General features: G+C 44.2%; 1 protein-coding gene across 4 annotated transcripts in view; it reads right to left on the reverse strand.

Annotated features, from left to right (window-relative positions):
* The window catches only part of PRIM2 (DNA primase subunit 2), a 339774-nt gene that overhangs the window by 283837 nt on the left and 38120 nt on the right, over window positions 1-17817 (reverse strand). For 2 of the 4 annotated variants that reach the window (XM_069726719.1, XM_069726718.1), the window contains exon 5: window positions 15041-15161. In XM_069726719.1, coding sequence (XP_069582820.1) covers window positions 15041-15161 — 121 coding nt within the window. Of the gene's footprint in view, window positions 1-8766; window positions 9822-10411; window positions 11808-15040; window positions 15162-17817 lie in introns of those variants that run through there. The other 2 variants (XM_069726721.1, XM_069726720.1) reach the window with 2 other exon arrangements.

Consider the following 17817-nt stretch of genomic DNA (forward strand, 5'->3'; position numbering starts at 1 on the left):
CTGTGCCTCAAAAGTAGTTTTCAACTACATATGGGGTATCGGTGAACTCAGGAGAAATTGCACAACAAATTCCATGGCAATTTCTCATTTTACCCTTATGTAAATGCAAAATTTGGAGCTAAAAAGATTTCGGAAAAATTAAATTTTTTATTTCCATGGCTTAACATTAAAAACTTCTGTGAAGCACCTGTGGGTTGAAGGTGCTCAATACACATCTAGATAAGTTCCATAAGGGGTCTAGTTTCCAAAATGGTGTCACTTATGGGGGTTTCCACTGTTTAGGCACATCAGGGGCTCTCCAAACGCAACATGGCAACTGTGAATTATTCCAGCATATTTTACATTCAAAAAGTCAAATGGTGCTCCTTCCATCTGAGCCCTGCCTGCGCCCAAACAGTAGATTTCCCCCACATGTGGGGTATCGGCATGAAAAGGGGAAATTGCACAAAATGTATGGTCTATATTCTCCTGTTACCCTTGCGAAGGTACAAGAAAAAAAATAAAGGTCTAAAGGAAAAGTTTTGTGAAAAAAAGTACCGTAAATGTTTATTTTTTCCTTACATATTCCAAAAATTCCTGTGAAGCACCTGAAGGGTTAATAAACTTCTTGAATGTGGTTTTGAGTATCTTGAGGGATGCAGTTTTTAGAATGGTGTCATTTTTGGTATTTTCTTGTTGTAAAAATGAGAAAGCACTGGTCATCTTTTAACCCTTATAACTTACTAACAAAAAAAAAATTGTATTTCCAAAATTGTGCTGATGTAAAGTAGACATGGGGGAAAAGCCAGATTACTTACTGGTAATACTCTTTTATAGAGTCCATGACAACACCCAGGTCAGAGAGGGATCCACCCATAGGAACAGGAAACCTACAGAAATAAAAGGGGGCGGTCCGCCTCTCCTCCTCAGTTTGGATTTCAGAGTATCAGAGGAGCAGCATGAGTATTAGGTCAAAATATAACATAGCCCTGTTTTTTTACATTTAATGTATAAAAATATAATTTCCCATCTCCAACCACCAATACGTGATCTGCTTATACGTAACTTAGGGAGGGTAGTGAGTGGGTGCTGTCGTGGATTCTATAAAAAAGCATTACCGGTAAATAATCTGTTTTTTTTTTACTCTTCACCACGACAGCACCCACATGAGAGAATTTCAGAGAACCATCACCTGAGAGGGACCACCATGCTGAGGACAGCTCTCCCAAAGGCCAACTCAGAAGATGAAAGATCCAGCCTGTAGTGGTTATAAAAGGTGGATTGAGATTATCATGTTGCGGCCTTACATATAAGTTCAATTGGAATTTCCACCCTCTCAGCACAAGAGGATGCCACTGCTCTCGTGAATGTACCTTTATGCCCTCCGGAGAATTTTTACATTTCAGATTATGCCAGGTAGATTGCGTCCCTGATCCAACGGGATAAGGTGCCCTTTGTAACCCCATACCCCTACTCTGTCTCCAGGCCCTAGACCTGTCTAAATATTTTAGGACAGCCCTCCTCACTTCCAGGGTATGAAACTGCTCTTCCTCTGGAGTGGAAGGATTACTAAAGAAGGAGGGAAGAATAATCTCCTGTGACCTGTGAAACTTTGCTGCCACCTTAGGAAGGGATAACTGATCTGGTTTCAGTATAATTTTGTCTTGAGATACTAACAAGAAAGGAGGATCTATGGAAAGGGCTTGGATATCGCTAACTCTTCTGGCTGAAGTCAATGCTACGAAAAGGGCTGTTTTTAAACATATGTATTTCAAAGCAACGGACTCTAATGGCTCAAACGGGGACCCAGTTAGGGCCTCCAGAACTAAATTTAGATCCGAGGGAGAAACTCGAGGAATGTGAACCGGGTCACTGCGTTCACAAGCTGCGATGAACTGAGAAACCCACCTATCTCCTGCTACATTATAACCATAAAGGGCCCCTAAGGCAGATACCTGGACCTTTAACGTATTAACAGACAGACCCAGTTCTCTACCTTTCTGCAGGAATTCTAAAATAGGTGTGATTGAAACTTCCCTAGAGAGGGTATCTGTATGGAATTCCAGGAATTTCTTCCATACTTTACTATAAATTTTTGTAGTAGATACCTTTCTACTCTGCAGGAGTGTGTTAATTAAGCCTTCCGAGAAACCCCTTAATTTTAAATAACTGCCTCAAGTTCCATGCTGTCAAGTGGAGGCCATCCACTTGAGGATGAAGGCATGGACCTTGAGAGAGCAGATCCGGAATCGATGGAAGGATCCATAGATCGGTCACAGACATGGCCCGCAGCCAGGAAAACCAAGGTCTCTTGGGCCAGAATGGTGCGATGAGGTTTATCCTTGCTTTTTCTTCCCAGATTTTCTTGATGGCCAGAGGCAGCAATATTATCGGTAGAAAGGCATATGCCAGTTTGAACTTCCAAGGAGCTTAAAGGGCATCCACTATCTCCGAATGATCTGATGCATTCATCGAGGCGAATCTCCGCACCTGCTTGTTCTCCTTCATGGCAAAAAGATTTTTTTTAAGGAAAAAACAAAAAAGCCCAGACAAGGCTCCTATAGATGTGGCATCCCGAGATGCCTATGTTGCTCAAGCATCATTCATGATGCAAAAACTTTTTCATCAGACAGTGGAAATTCAGATGAGTTTCAAATCAAATACCATTTGACTTGCCAATCCAGTTTTGTCATATTTGTCATTATATGCGAATGTAAGAAATTATATGTGGGCAGGACAACGCAACAGCTGCATAAAAGAATAAACTCGCACAGGTATAATATAAAAGAAGGATTTTTACAGCATGGCCTTTCCAGGCATTATGCAATGTATCACAACAAAAGGATATCCTTCAGGGTGATCCCTATTGACCATGTCCCCCTTGATAATCCTAATCGAGTCCAGACTCTCAACAGAAAAGAGATCTTCTGGATTCACAAGCTGAACACCATAAATCCCCATGGACTCAACGAAACAACTGATTTGTTCAATTGAAGGGAAAAAATAAAAATAAAAAATAATTCTCAGGGATTCTCTTTTTTTTTTTTTCTTTCCACTGTTATCTCTTTGATTTCACAGACTCTTGTGAAACTACCACAAGTTCACGCGTGCGCAATGCAATCTTGCCTCGCGCACGCACAGAATGCTTTGCCCGACTGCAGGCAAAGTCGAAAAGCATTACTGCGTATGCACTGGCGCACTATATCCCGGAACACAGCGAAATACTTACGGGGCAAGATTGCATTGTGCATGCGTGAAATACAGAGGAAACCTACTCAAATTCATGAAAATATTGCGGACAGCGGGGAAGGAAGGGGTGAATGAAAGAAGAGGAAACACCGCTCATCGGACCGGACACAGGGCATTTACACAGCCTGCCAAATTCAGGTGACAGAATCCCTTTAAGGAGTCAGAGGTATGGCTTACCAACTCCACTGCCCTGGGGGTAATCGGCCCTGGAAGATCTGAAATAATTGATGCTATTATCCTGGCGAGTCAGTGAAAGGGTGAGACTCTAATGTGCACTCTCTTGGGTATTGTGCTGGGACTGTTCTACATGTTATCTGCTTGTTTTGTGGTTCAATAAAGTATTGGCACATTGTTTTACCCTCACCCAGTGTTGTCTGAATAGTGTTATGCTTGCGTTAAAATGAGAGCAGGCGTTCAGTGGGATGTTCCCTGGTTGATGCAGTTTCGCCTAGCATACCGGGGCGCTCCAGACCCCACTGTGCCTCCACACTGCCAAATTACAGAATTAACGGGTTCCACAGAGTAGTAAAACCTCTTAGGCTACTTTCACACTAGCGTTAACTGCAATACGTTAAAATGCGTCGTTTTGACGAAAAAACGCATGCAGCAAAATATTTTGCTGCATGCGTTTTTTCCCCATAGACTTGTATTGGCGACGCATTGCGACGAATTGGCATTCGTCGGTATACGTCTTTCGACGGATGCGTCGAAAAGAGGCGACACGTCGTCTGGAAAAACGTAGATTGTAACGTTTTTTGGCTCCGACAATAAAACGTGTCTCGGCGCATCCGTCGGCATGCGTCTTTTGCTAGAATGAAAGTCTATGAGCGACGGATGCGTCGAGACACGTCGTACGACGCAATGCAGCGCTGCAATACGTTTTTTTCTATTGAGCATGCTCAGAAACAGGATTTTTTATCTAAATGGCCAGACATCCCCAAATCTATATAAACCTGGTCTGGGCCTTCAACCCCCACATATGCCAGCAAGACCCAGAGACAAGAAGAAGCCTCCAGCCAGCCGGACACCAAGAGCCCAGCCAGAAACCAAGAGCCCAGCCTGGACACCAAGAGCCCAGCCGGACACCAAGACCCCAGCCTGGCAGCAAGACCCCAGCTGGACACCAAGACCCCAGCCTGGCAGCAAGACCCCAGCCGGACAACAAGACCCCAGCCGGACAACAAGACCCCAGCCAGACACCAAGACCCCAGCCTGGCAGCAAGGACCAGACACACTCCAACAGTGTGAGTATATTGCCATTTTTGTGTGTGTGTGTGTGTGTGTGCATTTGTGTATGCCGTACTGACTACAGCAAGAGCTTTTAAAACCTGAATCCAACCTGAGGCCTGCCGTCGTCCTGCAACAGCCAGTGCCCTGCTACAGTCCAGATCCACCCTGAGGCCTGCCACTGTGAAGACATCAAGCTCCAGCCGGAGGACTGATGGCCGTGTGTGTGTGTGTGTGTGTGTGTGTGTGTGTGTGTGTGTGTGTGTGTGTGTGTGTGTGTGTGTATTTTTGTACTGCTGTGTGCTTTTGTATGTATGTGTTCATGTGCCTGCACCTTATTATGCCTTCGTCAATATTACGCCTGTTCATGTGTTACGCTTGCGTTATGACTCTGCTTGCAGGTATGTTTGTGTGCGTCTTGTTGGTTGCATGTGCATTTGTCAATGCCATATTGGTTAATGTTGATTTTTGATGTATTTACTAAAGGTACCGTCACACTGAGTGATGCTGCAGCGGTACCGACAACGATCCGGAACGCTGCAGCGTTGCTGTTTGGTCGCTGGAGAGCTGTCACACAGACAGCTCTCCAGCGACCAACGATCCCGAAGTCCCCGGGTAACCAGGGTAAACATCGGGTTACTAAGCGCAGGGCCGCGCTTAGTAACCCGATGTTTACCATGGTTACCATCCTAAATGTAAAAAAACCAAACGCTTCATACTTACCTTCCGCTGTCTGTCCCCGGCGCTCTGCTTCTCTGCTCTGGCTGTGAGCACAGTGGTCGGAAAGCAGAGCGGTGAAGTCAACGCTCTGCTTTCCGGCCGCTGTGCTCACAGTGAGTGCAGGAAAGCACAGCGCCGAGGACAGACAGCGGAAGGTAAGCATGAAGGTTTTTTTTTTTTTTTTTCTTTTACACTGGTAACCAGGGTAAACATCGGGTTACTAAGCGTGGCCCTGCGCTTAGTAACCCAAAGTTTACCCTAGTTGCCAGCGAACACATCGCTGAATTGGCGTCACACACGGCGATTCAGCGATGTCTGCAGGAAGTCCAGTGACGAAATAAAGTGCTGGACTTTCTGCAGTGACCAACGACATCACAGCAGGATTCTGATCGCTGCTGTGTGTCAAACTGAATTATATCGCTAGCCAGGACGCTGCAATGTCACGGATCGCTAGCGATATCGTTCAGTGTGACGGTACCTTTAGTATAGTGGTTTGTGCAGCATGTGGGTTTTTTTTTTTTTTTTTATTGGATGTATTATTGCAAAGCCTAGTGGTCTGCAGCTTTTGGTTAGAATGTGTGAGTGCTTTTTTTTAAAAAAAAGTTTTAATTTTATTAATTTACTGTTGAAACCATTCGCAGTTGATGTACGTGTATTTAAAATAAAGAGCATTTCTGCTCCATTGTGATTTAAAAAAAAAAAAAATTATTAATAAAATGTTTATTAAAAAATTGTCCGTAGTATAATTTCATAAAGGTAAATTTAAAACAGGTGTATGTACCAATGGTTACACATGCAATACAGAGTTGGTTGAGGGTTCATTTTTTTATCCTTTAAAAGGTTTTTTGGGGGAGGTAATTTTTTTTTTTAGTTAAAACTTAAAAATATTTTTAAAGGTGTCTCACATTTTTACATTTTTTTTTTTTTTTGGGGACATGGAAAAGAATGGTATAACGTGCACCTGTTTTTGGGTTTGGGTGTTCACCTATTTTACACAATTTAACAGGGTGTTTATTGCTGAACATTACCTAGTTCTGGGGTGGTCTAACTATAAATCCATTATACTTATATTGCAGATAGAGTAGGGACCACAGGCACCAGGTCCACAGCCAAACCAGGTCCACAGGCACCAGGACAAAGCCACCAGGACCACAGCCACCAGGACCGCATCGTCAAATTATTGAAAGTAAGTGTTGAAGACCCCAAATCTGCTACTTCAATGTGTAGAGCAGATTGCAAGTGTTTTTAACTTACAGACCCACCAGGTCCACAGCCACCAGGTCCACAGGCACCAGGACAAAGCCACCAGACCACAGCCACCAGGACCGCATCGTCAAATTATTGAAAGTAAGTTTTGAAGACCCCAAATCTGCTACTTCAATGTGTAGAGCAGATTGCAAGTGTCTTTTAACTTACAGACCCACCAGGTCCACAGCCACCAGGTCCACAGCCACCAGGTCCACAGGTTACCGGAACACAATGTCCTCTTCTGGCAGCCCTCCTCCACAGCAACAGCGTGTATCGGTAAGTAAATAACCCAAATTTTTTTTTTTTTTTAATTTTCATAAATTTTATTCACTACATGCATTTATTATGTTTACACAGGAAACAGAATCCGATGAGGAGCTGTCAGAAGGGACCGAGACGGGTGGAGATATACAAGTGGAGGAGGAACCAAGTGTAAGTAGTTGTGAATCACTTGCTTCACACCATACACCAGCACCATGCATGAAACAGATTTTCAAATACAACGGAACCAAGAAAACATATACATACAAACTAATTTTTCTTATCCTTTATTTCAGTCTCCTGCTGCTGCTGAACACCATGAAGGTTCTCCCAGGCACTCCCAGAGCCGGCGGACTCATCGCCGCGGTCGGCCATCAGTAAGTTGCTTTTTTTTTTTTTTTTTGGGGGGGGGGGGGGGGGGGTCGATTGGTCATTTTTTTTTTAAAGTGTACTAATTTTTATTTTTTTCTTACATTTTTTTTTTTCTCACAGGCTTCACAGCGTGCTCCCGCAGAAGACTCTGACATAGAGATTGAAGCCCTCATCGAGGAGGTCCGAGAGCGGGAGCCGCTGTGGAACATGGCTGACCGCAGGCATGCTGATACCAGTGTCACCCGTCGGCTCTGGTTGGAAGTATGCCGGAACATCTTTCCGAGGTGGGAGGACCTTCTTCCACAGCAGCAGAGCAAACTATGTAAGTATTCACTTTTCAGTGATGTTTAGAGCTGAATGTAATGTATTGTATTTACCTTTTTTTTTTTTTTCTTCATTCCTGTCTTCACAGGTGGCAAGGTTAGGAAGCGGTGGCGGTCACTGAGGGATCGTTTTAAAAGAGAATTTAACGAGGAGATGCAGGCCCAGAGTGGCTCAGCAGGAAGGAAGAAGAGGAGGTACAGATACGGCCCTGCCCTCTCCTTCCTGAGGCAAACCATGTTGAGTAGAGTGTAAGTATTCAACATCACAGTAAGAACCTGTCTAATCACAAAACTTTTCTTTCAGTCCGGGCTTTTTCATATCAATATATTAATTTTTTTTTTCTTTCACAGCACCTTCTCCAGCCACCGTGCGCCTGCATCTACCTCTGCGCCCTCTGAAGCGATCCCTCCTGAGTCCGCCACCGGGGACCACGTCGGTAGGCCCCACACCTCTCACCCCTCTGTCCCCTCCACTTCATCCACCTCTACCAGTGGAGCGCAGCCTAACTTATTCGCATCTGATGGTCAACAGATAGCGTTCCCTTTACTCCACCCCTCGGACCCTGCCACCTCTACACCACCGTTAGGTTCGTGGCGGCAGCGTCAGAGGGGTCAGGAAAGGAGCTATGCTCCTGAGTTCTTGCATCTAAATGCAGGCTTCCAAAATTCATTTAAAATTTTGGGAGAACAAGTGACTGCTGGTTTCAGCATGGTGCAATCGCGCATGAGTGAAAACCACCATGAAATCAGCAGTCGCTTGGATAGGCTGCATTTAGATGTAAGTCAAGCTCCAGCAAATCTTTTTTTTCAGTCCATGCTCAGGAGCATGGAAAAGCTTTCTTTTGATCAGCAGATGCGGGTAATGAATAGCTGCCATAACGCTCTTCTGAAGGTCATCAATGAACCACAATCTACCCCCACACCTCCCCACACATCCCAGTCCCAATTTCAACACCATGCCCCACAATATTACCGCCAGTCCCAATATCCACATCAGTACCAATACCCAACCCGGCCCACAACCCAAATGTATTCACCCGTGTTTTCTTCGTCTTTGCCCAGCTTTCCTTCCCCAGGAAGTTTTCCACCTACCCCAACACAACCCCCCTCTGGTCAGCCTCCTGCTTTTCACCCCCCTTCCACTGCAGACCAAACAGGTAGGGTTTCCCCAATCCCACCTACCGACGTGGTCCAACCTTCCAGCCCCTCCTCCCATAGTTACTCCACCCGACACTACCAAGACCTGTGAAACTGTAATTTCCTTGTTACTCAAAAATTCTTTTTTGCCAAAAAAAAAAAAAAAAATGTTTTTGAAAATTACCAAAAAAAATTATTTTTTTGAAATAAAAATATTTCTGGTTTACAATCTACTGTGTGTGTGTGTTGATTCATTAAGGTAAATATTAAAGGTTAAGTGAAAAGAAACACCAGACGTTTTCAAGGTATAACAAAATGGTTTTATATTAGCAAGCAAACCACACTTTGTGTTTTTTTTTTTTTTTTTTTTGGGGTTGCTACAAAAACAATTTTGACAAACAACAAAAACCAAGAAAAACATGTCACACAATCATGTCTTGCCATGGAATCCGCCCAACAGGTGACAAAAAATAATCCGCAAACTGGTCCCTCATCATTGTAACAGAACTGGTGGAACGAACAGAGGCACTGCGGTAATCCCACAAGGTTGTCTCCAATTCTTCGTCATCCAAGGTAACAGGCTCCTTTGAAATAACAAAATTATGGAGCACCACACATGCCTTCACAACATCGTCTACAGTTTTTGTTTCCAGTTTTATTGCCGTCAGCAGAACTCTCCACTTTGCCGTTAATATACCGAAAGAGCACTCTACCACTCTTCTTGCTCTAGTAAGACGGTAATTAAATACCGGCTTGGTACGGTGTAATTCACGGCTGCTGTATGGTTTCAGTAGGTGCGGCGACAGTTGAAAGGCTTCATCACCTACACACACATATGGCATGGCTGGTTCACTTGTTCCTGGGAGCGGTCTTGCTGGCGGGAAATTGTATGTATCTCCATACAGGCAGCGACCCATCGGAGAGTTTTTAAACACTTGGGAGTCGTTGGACCGGCCATACGCTCCTATGTCCACAGCAAGGAATCGGCAGTTGGCGTCAGCAATAGCCATGAGTACAATGGAGAAGTATTTTTTATAGTTATAGTACTCTGATCCTGTTCCTGCCGGTTTAGCAATCCTTATGTGTTTGACGTCCACGGCACCAACACAATTTGGGAAATTGCAATTTCTCTCAAAATGTTCGGAACTTCTCAACCAGATTTCCATTGTTGGTTGTGGGATATACTCCGGCTGTAAAGTGTCCCAAATCGCACGACATGTGTCCTTCACAATTCCGCCAATAGTGGAAATCCCCAGCCTGAATTGGAAATGGAGTGAAGTCAAAGACTCACCCGTAGCTAGGAAGCTTCAGAAAAAAAAAGGAAAAAAAAAAAAAATGTTAAAAAAAAAAATTGCACAGACCATCAACCAAAAAAAAAAACCAGTGGAATGACCTCAAACAAACCATAAAATTACATGCTGCAGAAAATGCTGCGCAATGTGTCAGCGCAGTTTTTTCTGCAGCATGTAATAACATTCAATATGAGCAATGACACAAGAATAAAAAAACCAGTGGAATGGCCTCAAACAAACCAAAAAATTACATGCTGCAGAAAATGCTGCGCAATGTGTCAGTGCAGTTTTCTCTGCAGCATGTAATAACATTCAATATGACCAATGACGCAAGAATAAAAAACAGTGGAATGGCCTCAAACAAACCATAAAATTACATGCTGCAGAAAATGCTGCGCAATGTGTCAGTGCAGTTTTCTCTGCAGCATGTAATAACATTCAATATGAGCAATGACGCAAGAATAAAAAACAGTGGAATGGCCTCAAACAAACCATAAAATTACATGCTGCAGAAAATGCTGCGCAATGTGTCAGCGCAGTTTTCTCTGCAGCATGTAATAACATTCAATATGAGCAATCACATAAAAAAAAAAAGATGCTTACCGCAGTGTCACCAGGAGCCGCTCCGCCGGTGTGATGGCAAGCCTCATCCTTGTGTCCTGCCTTTGGATGACATCCTCTAGTTTTCCAACCAAATAATCGAAATGTTCCATCCTCATCCGTACATAATTGTAGAATTTCTGTGGGTTGCACCGCAACTCCAGATAGAGAGTGGACTGGACACCCCTGGTCATCCGCAGCTCATTGATTGGATGTATCCAGAATCGTCGCACTCTCCGTTGCATCCTCCGTCTTTCTGCTGCCGCCTCCTTCTCCCGCACTATGATATCCAGGCGATTCGTCTCAAATATAACTTCAGTAACCAAACTCGAAATCCTCCCAATTACACCATCCATCCTTGCCACTAAACTAAAACCCTCAAAGATGTGCTGTAAATACAGTCAGTATATAGATTTCCCTTAGTTTCCAGTAGCCAATCAAATTTTGGTGCCTCCCATTTTAAAAACGGATCCGTCGTAAAAGCGGATGCAACGGATGGTAAAAACATATGCAACGTATGCAACGCATCCAGCATTTCAACGGAACCGTTTATCGGATTTGCGACGAATCCGTCGAAATGCTGTATGCGTTGCATACATTTTGCAGTTTTGGCGCATCCGTTTTTTCGGGAAAAAGACGTTTTTGTGACGGTTTGCAGTTAACACTAGTGTGAAAGTAGCCTTAGGGTTTATAAACACATAGGACATTAAAAACAACAGACTTTTTTTTCAGCAGAAACATTGCACCATTTCGGCAAGGAAATTTGTGGTCTTGTGGTGGTTGTTGGTGCTGGACATTTTCTACTGCAATGAGTCATGTCAGCACGTACCCAAATAGATTTCTGCAACTAATAAACCATTTGGTCAAATGGACCTTTACCTTGAAAGTGGATTGAAAGACATTGATGAACAGAGTTAAATGGGCTTAATTGTTCTGCAGAAATAAGCATCAATCCAAAATCAAGCATTGTGGTTCTCTTACATGTATTTATAAAAATAAAAAACACACACATACCACGCTCAGATCCTTACCGTGTTTCCATCATGTGGCCATATACATTACTGACTGTTATATCTGTTGACTTCCCAATAAACATGTATGCTGTGCTTGGCTGAACACACGCACATATTTTAAATGGTGATAGAGATAAGCTATTCCCAAAACCCTTGACACTAACATGGGTATGAAGGATCAAACATGTTAAAATTCAACATGTACAATCTTTCCTTCCTCAACATCCGCTGTTAGCAGAGTTAGGTAGTCTCCAGACATATTGCAGATCTGTTATATGTAAAGCTTTTCAACATCGTACAGTCCAGCCAATACAAACTCACAATTTAACCAACCTGGCTTACAAGGGGTCATTATTACATTACTATGCTGTATATACAGTGGGGGAAATAAGTATTTGATCCCTTGCTGATTTTGTAAGTTTGCCCACTGACAAAGACATAAACAGTCTATAATTTTAAGAGTAGGTTAATTTCAACTTTTAGAGATAGAATATCAAAAATAAAATCCAGAAAATCACATTGTATAAATTATATAAATTTATTTGCATTTTGCAGTGAGAAATAAGTATTTGATCCCCTCCCAATCATTAAGAGTTCTGGCTCCTACAGACCAGATAGACACTCCTAATTAACTCGTTACCTGCATTAAAGACAGCTGTCTTACATAGTCACCTTTATAAAAGACTCCTGTCCACAGACTCAATTAGTCAGACTCTAACCTATACAACATGGGCAAGACCAAAGAGCTTTATAAGGATGTGGGGGACAAGATTATAGACCTGCACAAAACTAGAATGGGCTACAAAACCATAAGTAAGATGCTGAGTGAGAAGGAGACAACTGTTGATACAATAGTAAGAAAACAGAATACAAAACGACTGTCAATCGACATCGATCTGGTGCACTATGCAAAATCTCACCTGGTGGGGTATCCTTGATCATGAGAAATGTGAGAGATCAGCCTAAAGGTACCGTCACACTAAGCGACGCTGCAGCGATACCAACAACGATGTCGATCGCTGCAGCGTCGCTGTTTGGTCGCTGGAGAGCTGTCACACAGACAGCTCTCCAGCGACCAACGATCCCGAAGTCCCCGGGAAACCAACGTAAACATCGGGTAACTAAGCGCAGGGCCGCGCTTAGTAACCCGATGTTTACCCTGGTTACCAGCGTAAAAGTAAAAAAAAAAGAAAAACACTTCATACTTACCTACCGCTGTCTGTCCTCCGGCGCTGTGCTTCTCTGCACTGACTGTGAGCACAGGGGCCGGAAAGCAGAGCGGTGACGTCACCGCTCTGCTTTCTGGCCGCTGTGCTCACAGCCAGTGCAGGAGGAGTGCAGAGGAGCAGAGCGCCGGGGACAGACAGTGGTAGGTAAGTATGAAGTGTTTTTTTTTTTTTACTTTTACGCTGGTAACCAGGGTAAACATCGGGTTACTAAGCGCGGCCCTGCTCTTAGTTACCCGATGTTTACCCTGGTTACCAGTGAAGACATCGCTGGATCGGTGTCACACACGCCGATCCAGCGATGTCAGCGGGAGATCCAGCGACGAAATAAAGTTCTGGACTTTCTTCAGCGACCAACGATCTCCCAGCAGGGGCCTGATCGTTGGTCGCTGTCACACAGAACGATTTCCTTAACGATATCGTTGCTACGTCACAAAAAGCAACGATATCGTTAACGATATCGTTAAGTGTGACGGTACCTTTTAACTAAATGGGGATAACTTGTTAATGATCTCAAGGCAGCTGGGACCACAGTCACCAAGAAAACCATTCATTAAACACATTATGCCGTAAAGGTTGCAAATCCCGCAGTGCCCGCAAGGTCCCCCTGCTCAAGAAAGCATGTGCAGGCCCATCTGAAGTTTGCCAATGAACACCTGGATGATTCTGTGAGTGATTGGGAGAAGGTGCTGAGGTCAGATGAAAAGGAAAATTGAGGTCTTTGGCATTAACTCAATTCGTCGTGTTTGGAGGAAGAGAAATGCTGCCTATGACGCAAAGAACACCGTCCCCACTGTCAAGCGTAGAGGTGGAAACATTATGTTTTGGGAGTGTTTCTCTGCTAACAGCACAGGACTACTTCACCAAATCAAAAGGCGAATGCATGGAGTCACGTACCGTAAAATCCTGAGTGACAACCACCTTCCCTCCACCAGGACATTAAAAACTTGTCATGGCTGGGTCTTCCACCAAGACAATGACCCAAAACATACAGCCAAGTCTCCAGACCTTAATCCCATAGAAAACTTACGGAGGGAGTTGAAGTTCCGAACTGCCAAGTGACAGCCACAAAATTGTAAATGATTTAAAGATGATCTGCAAAGAGGAGTGGACAAAAATTCCTCCTGACATGTACGCAAACCTCATCATCAACTACAAAAAACGTCTGACTGCCAACAACATTAAGTCTTGTTTGCCAGAGGGATCAAATACTTATTTCTCACTGCAAAATGCAAATACATTTATACAATGTGATTTTCTGGATTTTATTTTTGATATTCTACTGTATCTGTCAACGTTAAAATTAACCTACTCTTAAAATTATAGACTGTTTATGTCTTTGTCAGTGGGCAAACTTAAAATCAGCAAGGGATCAGATACTTATTTCCCCCACTGTAGAGGTATTCACCAAGTGCTTTTTTTGATAATTCAATAACATCATACGTATGTACGCATGTATGTAACATACGTACGTACGATGAATGAATAGATATATTATACTTTCAGAATACTCTGTAGTTCACCACTTATACTAGTTCTATTAACTACATACAAGAAAGTGAAACTGTTCCCAACTTCTCTGAAAGGTGAGGAAAAGTGCACTATATAAAAAGAATCCAGCGTGCCCAGAATAGCACTGGATTGTATTGATCTGAATTTCATAGAGCAAGATCTAAATCTGAGCTTTAGCTAAAGCTCAATAAAACTGTCTAAATGTTCCAGCAGATGTCAAGGATTGCCGTGTACTTCAAACTATTGATTTCTGTTATGTTCAAAGAGTTATCATGTTAAAACACCTGAATGTCATATGCCAGAATCAGCACAATGGCGGTCCTTACTGTCGAAATGTAGACTCTTAAGTGTTTGCGGAACCCAGAACAATTTATAAAACATTAATACAGTCTGGTCTAGAGATATTTGGACTCTATAAAAAATTTTCTCAAACAGCCTTCATACACTAGCTCAATGGATTTTTAGATAAGGAAAAAACACTTTACTAAATCTAGTCAAGAATATTCTCAAGGAGATAGAAAAGGAGATAGAAACATCACTGCCACTGTTCACCATCAGGAGACTACTTCAGAAATGTAAGAAAACCACTAGTAACTCAAAAACTGAAAGGGTACTTTAGACTTTGCAACAAACATTTAAAAAAATAAAGTCCAGTCCTGGAACAACATTTTATGGATAGATGGAGATGAAAAAGAGAGCATGTGGCATGGGCTTTAAAGTCACTCGGATTTAGCCTAATGCTGCAAATGACAGGACATTATTGTGAATTCGTGTAGCGGTTAAATAAGGTAACTTGTGTAGATAGCAGAAACATACTCCAAAATCCACAATACAGTGTAATTAAAATATACATACACGCACTCCACTACAGAGTTACTTACAGCAAGATATTCCAGATCATTGAAATTGAGAAGGTCCTGAACCTTTTCTTTTGAGAGAAGACTGAAGCGGAATTTGAACAGATCCATTTCCTGCTGTATAAACCATCGTCTCAGGTCTTCCCTGCAGAGATTAAAAAACAGAAAAGCAAATACAAGTAAGTTCTCGTTCAGAAGAACTTATTAAATGTCCATGTGCTGTCCGTATGCAAACCGTATTTTCCGTTCTCATGACAACCTCTCACTCCTAACATAACTCACACGCCGCCTCCTGATTACGGTGATTATGCCCCTCCTTGCAACGTCATTCACTGCATATGCGGGCGTCCCCCCACTAGCACAATGACTATGCTGGTAGGGGTCACTTGCAATGACGCATTTCTGGTCTTGACCAAGCAACCAGTGCTGTGGAGTCGGTAAACCAAACCTCAGACTCCTCAATTTCCCTGACTGAATCCACAGCACTGGTCACTACTGTTAATATACATAAAGTGCAGCACAGAATATACACACTGTATGTGTGTGTGTGTGTGTGTGTGTGTGTGTGTGTGTGTGTGTGTGTGTGTGTGTGTATATATATATATATACACATACATACAGTATATACATACACACATATATACACTAGATGATGGCCCAATTCTAACGCATCGGGTTATCTAGAATATGCATGTCCACGTAGTATATTGCCCATCCACGTAGTATATTGCCCAGCCACGTAGTAAATTGCCCAGCCACGTAGTAAATTGCCCAGCCACGTAGTAAATTGCCCAGCCACGTAGTAAATTGCCCAGCCACGTAGTAAATTGCCCAGCCACGTAGTAAATTGCCCAGCCACGTAGTAAATTGCCCAGCCACGTAGTTAATTGCCCAGCACAGAGCCACGTAGTATATTGCCCAGCCACGTAGTAAATTGCCCAGCCACTTAGTAAATTGCCCAGCCACTTAGTAAATTGCCCAGCCACATAGTAAATTGCCCAGCCACATAGTAAATTGCCCAGCCACGTAGTAAATTGCCCAGCCACGTAGTAAATTGCCCAGCCACGTAGTAAATTGCCCAGCCACATAGTAAATTGCCCAGCCACGTAGTAAATTGCCCAGCCACGTAGTAAATTGCCCAGCCACGTAGTAAATTGCCCAGCCACGTAGTAAATTGCCCAGCCGCGTAGTAAATTGCCCAGCCACGTAGTAAATTGCCCAGCCACGTAGTAAATTGCCCAGCCACGTAGTAAATTGCCCAGCCACGTAGTAAATTGCCCAGCCACGTAGTATATTGCCCAGCCACGTAGTATATTGCCCAGCCACGTAGTATATTGCCCAGCCACGTAGTATATTGCTCAGCCACGTAGTATATTGCTCAGCACAGAGGCACGTAGTATAGAGACTTAAAAAAAAAAAAAAACATATACTCACCTATAGCACGTTGAAGTCCTGCTATACTCACCCTCCGCCGCCTTTCTCGCTCCTCTCCACGCTCCCGGCACCGCTCCATTGCAAGCGGCAGCTTGTGGTCCCGTCCCAGGGCTGGTGTGAGCAGGACCTATGATGACGTCGCGGTCACATGACCGACCGTGACGTCACGGCAGGTCCTTGTCGCACACCAGCCCTGGGACAGGAGCGGTACCTGCCGCTTGCAATGGAGCGGTCCCGGAAGCGTGGAGAGGAGCGAGAAAGGCGACGGAGGGTGAGTATAGCAGGTTTTTGTTTTTTTTTTAATTTTTTTTTTTTTTTAACATGACATATTTTTACTATTGATGCCGCATAGGCAGCATCAATAGTAAAAGGTTGGGGACACAGGGTTAATAGCGGCGGTAACGGAATGCGTTACCGCCGGCATTAACCCTGTGTTAGCGGTGACCGGAGGGGAGTATGGAGCGTGCGGGGAGAGGAGCGCCAGGGACACAGTGCGGGGAGCGGAGCGCCGGGGACAGTGACTGCAGGGAGCGGGCGCCGGCCACTGACTGCGGGGAGTAGAGCGGTCATTTTCTTCCGGACTGTGCCCGTCGCTGATTCCCATGATAGACAGAGGCCAGGACCAATGAATATCCGTGACAGAAGGACAGACGGAAGTACCCCTTAGACAATATATATATATATATATATATATATATATATATATATATATATATATATATATATATATATATATATATATATATATATATATATAACGCTGGGAGCGTCACTCTGTCCGAAGCCTTTATAGACTGCGCAGGCGCAAGCGCCGGCGCAATCTGGGCCTCACAGAGTGACGCTCCCGGGAGATCGCGGTATGCGTTCACATTGAACGCACACCGCGATCTCCAACAGAGAAGCAGGGACCGCCAGGAGGGTGAGTATCGGCCATATTCACCTGTCCTCCGTTCCACCGCTGAGCGCCGCCATCTTCCCGGTCTTCGGTCTGTGACCTTCAGTTCAGAGGGCGCGATGACGCGCTTAATGCGCGCCGGCGCCGCCCTCTGACTGAACGGTCACAGCCAGGAGACCGGGAAGATGGCGGCGCGCAGCGCTGGAACGGGACAGACAGGTGAGCATAGGAAGTGCTGGGGGGCCTGAGCTGGCGGCGATACCGGCACCTGACCCCCACAGCGCGCCGGTGTCCCCGCCTGCTCAGGCCCCCGGATGGTTGCAGCACATACCAGGATGGGGACGCAGGATGGTTACAGCACATACCAGGATGGGGACGCAGGATGATTGCAGCACATACCAGGATGGGGACGCAGGATGGTTACAGCACATACCAGGATGGGGACGCAGGATGATTGCAGCACATACCAGGA

The sequence above is a fragment of the Ranitomeya imitator genome, chromosome 5 (assembly GCF_032444005.1).
Source record: "Ranitomeya imitator isolate aRanImi1 chromosome 5, aRanImi1.pri, whole genome shotgun sequence".
In the NCBI taxonomy this organism is placed as follows: Eukaryota; Metazoa; Chordata; class Amphibia; order Anura; family Dendrobatidae; genus Ranitomeya; species Ranitomeya imitator.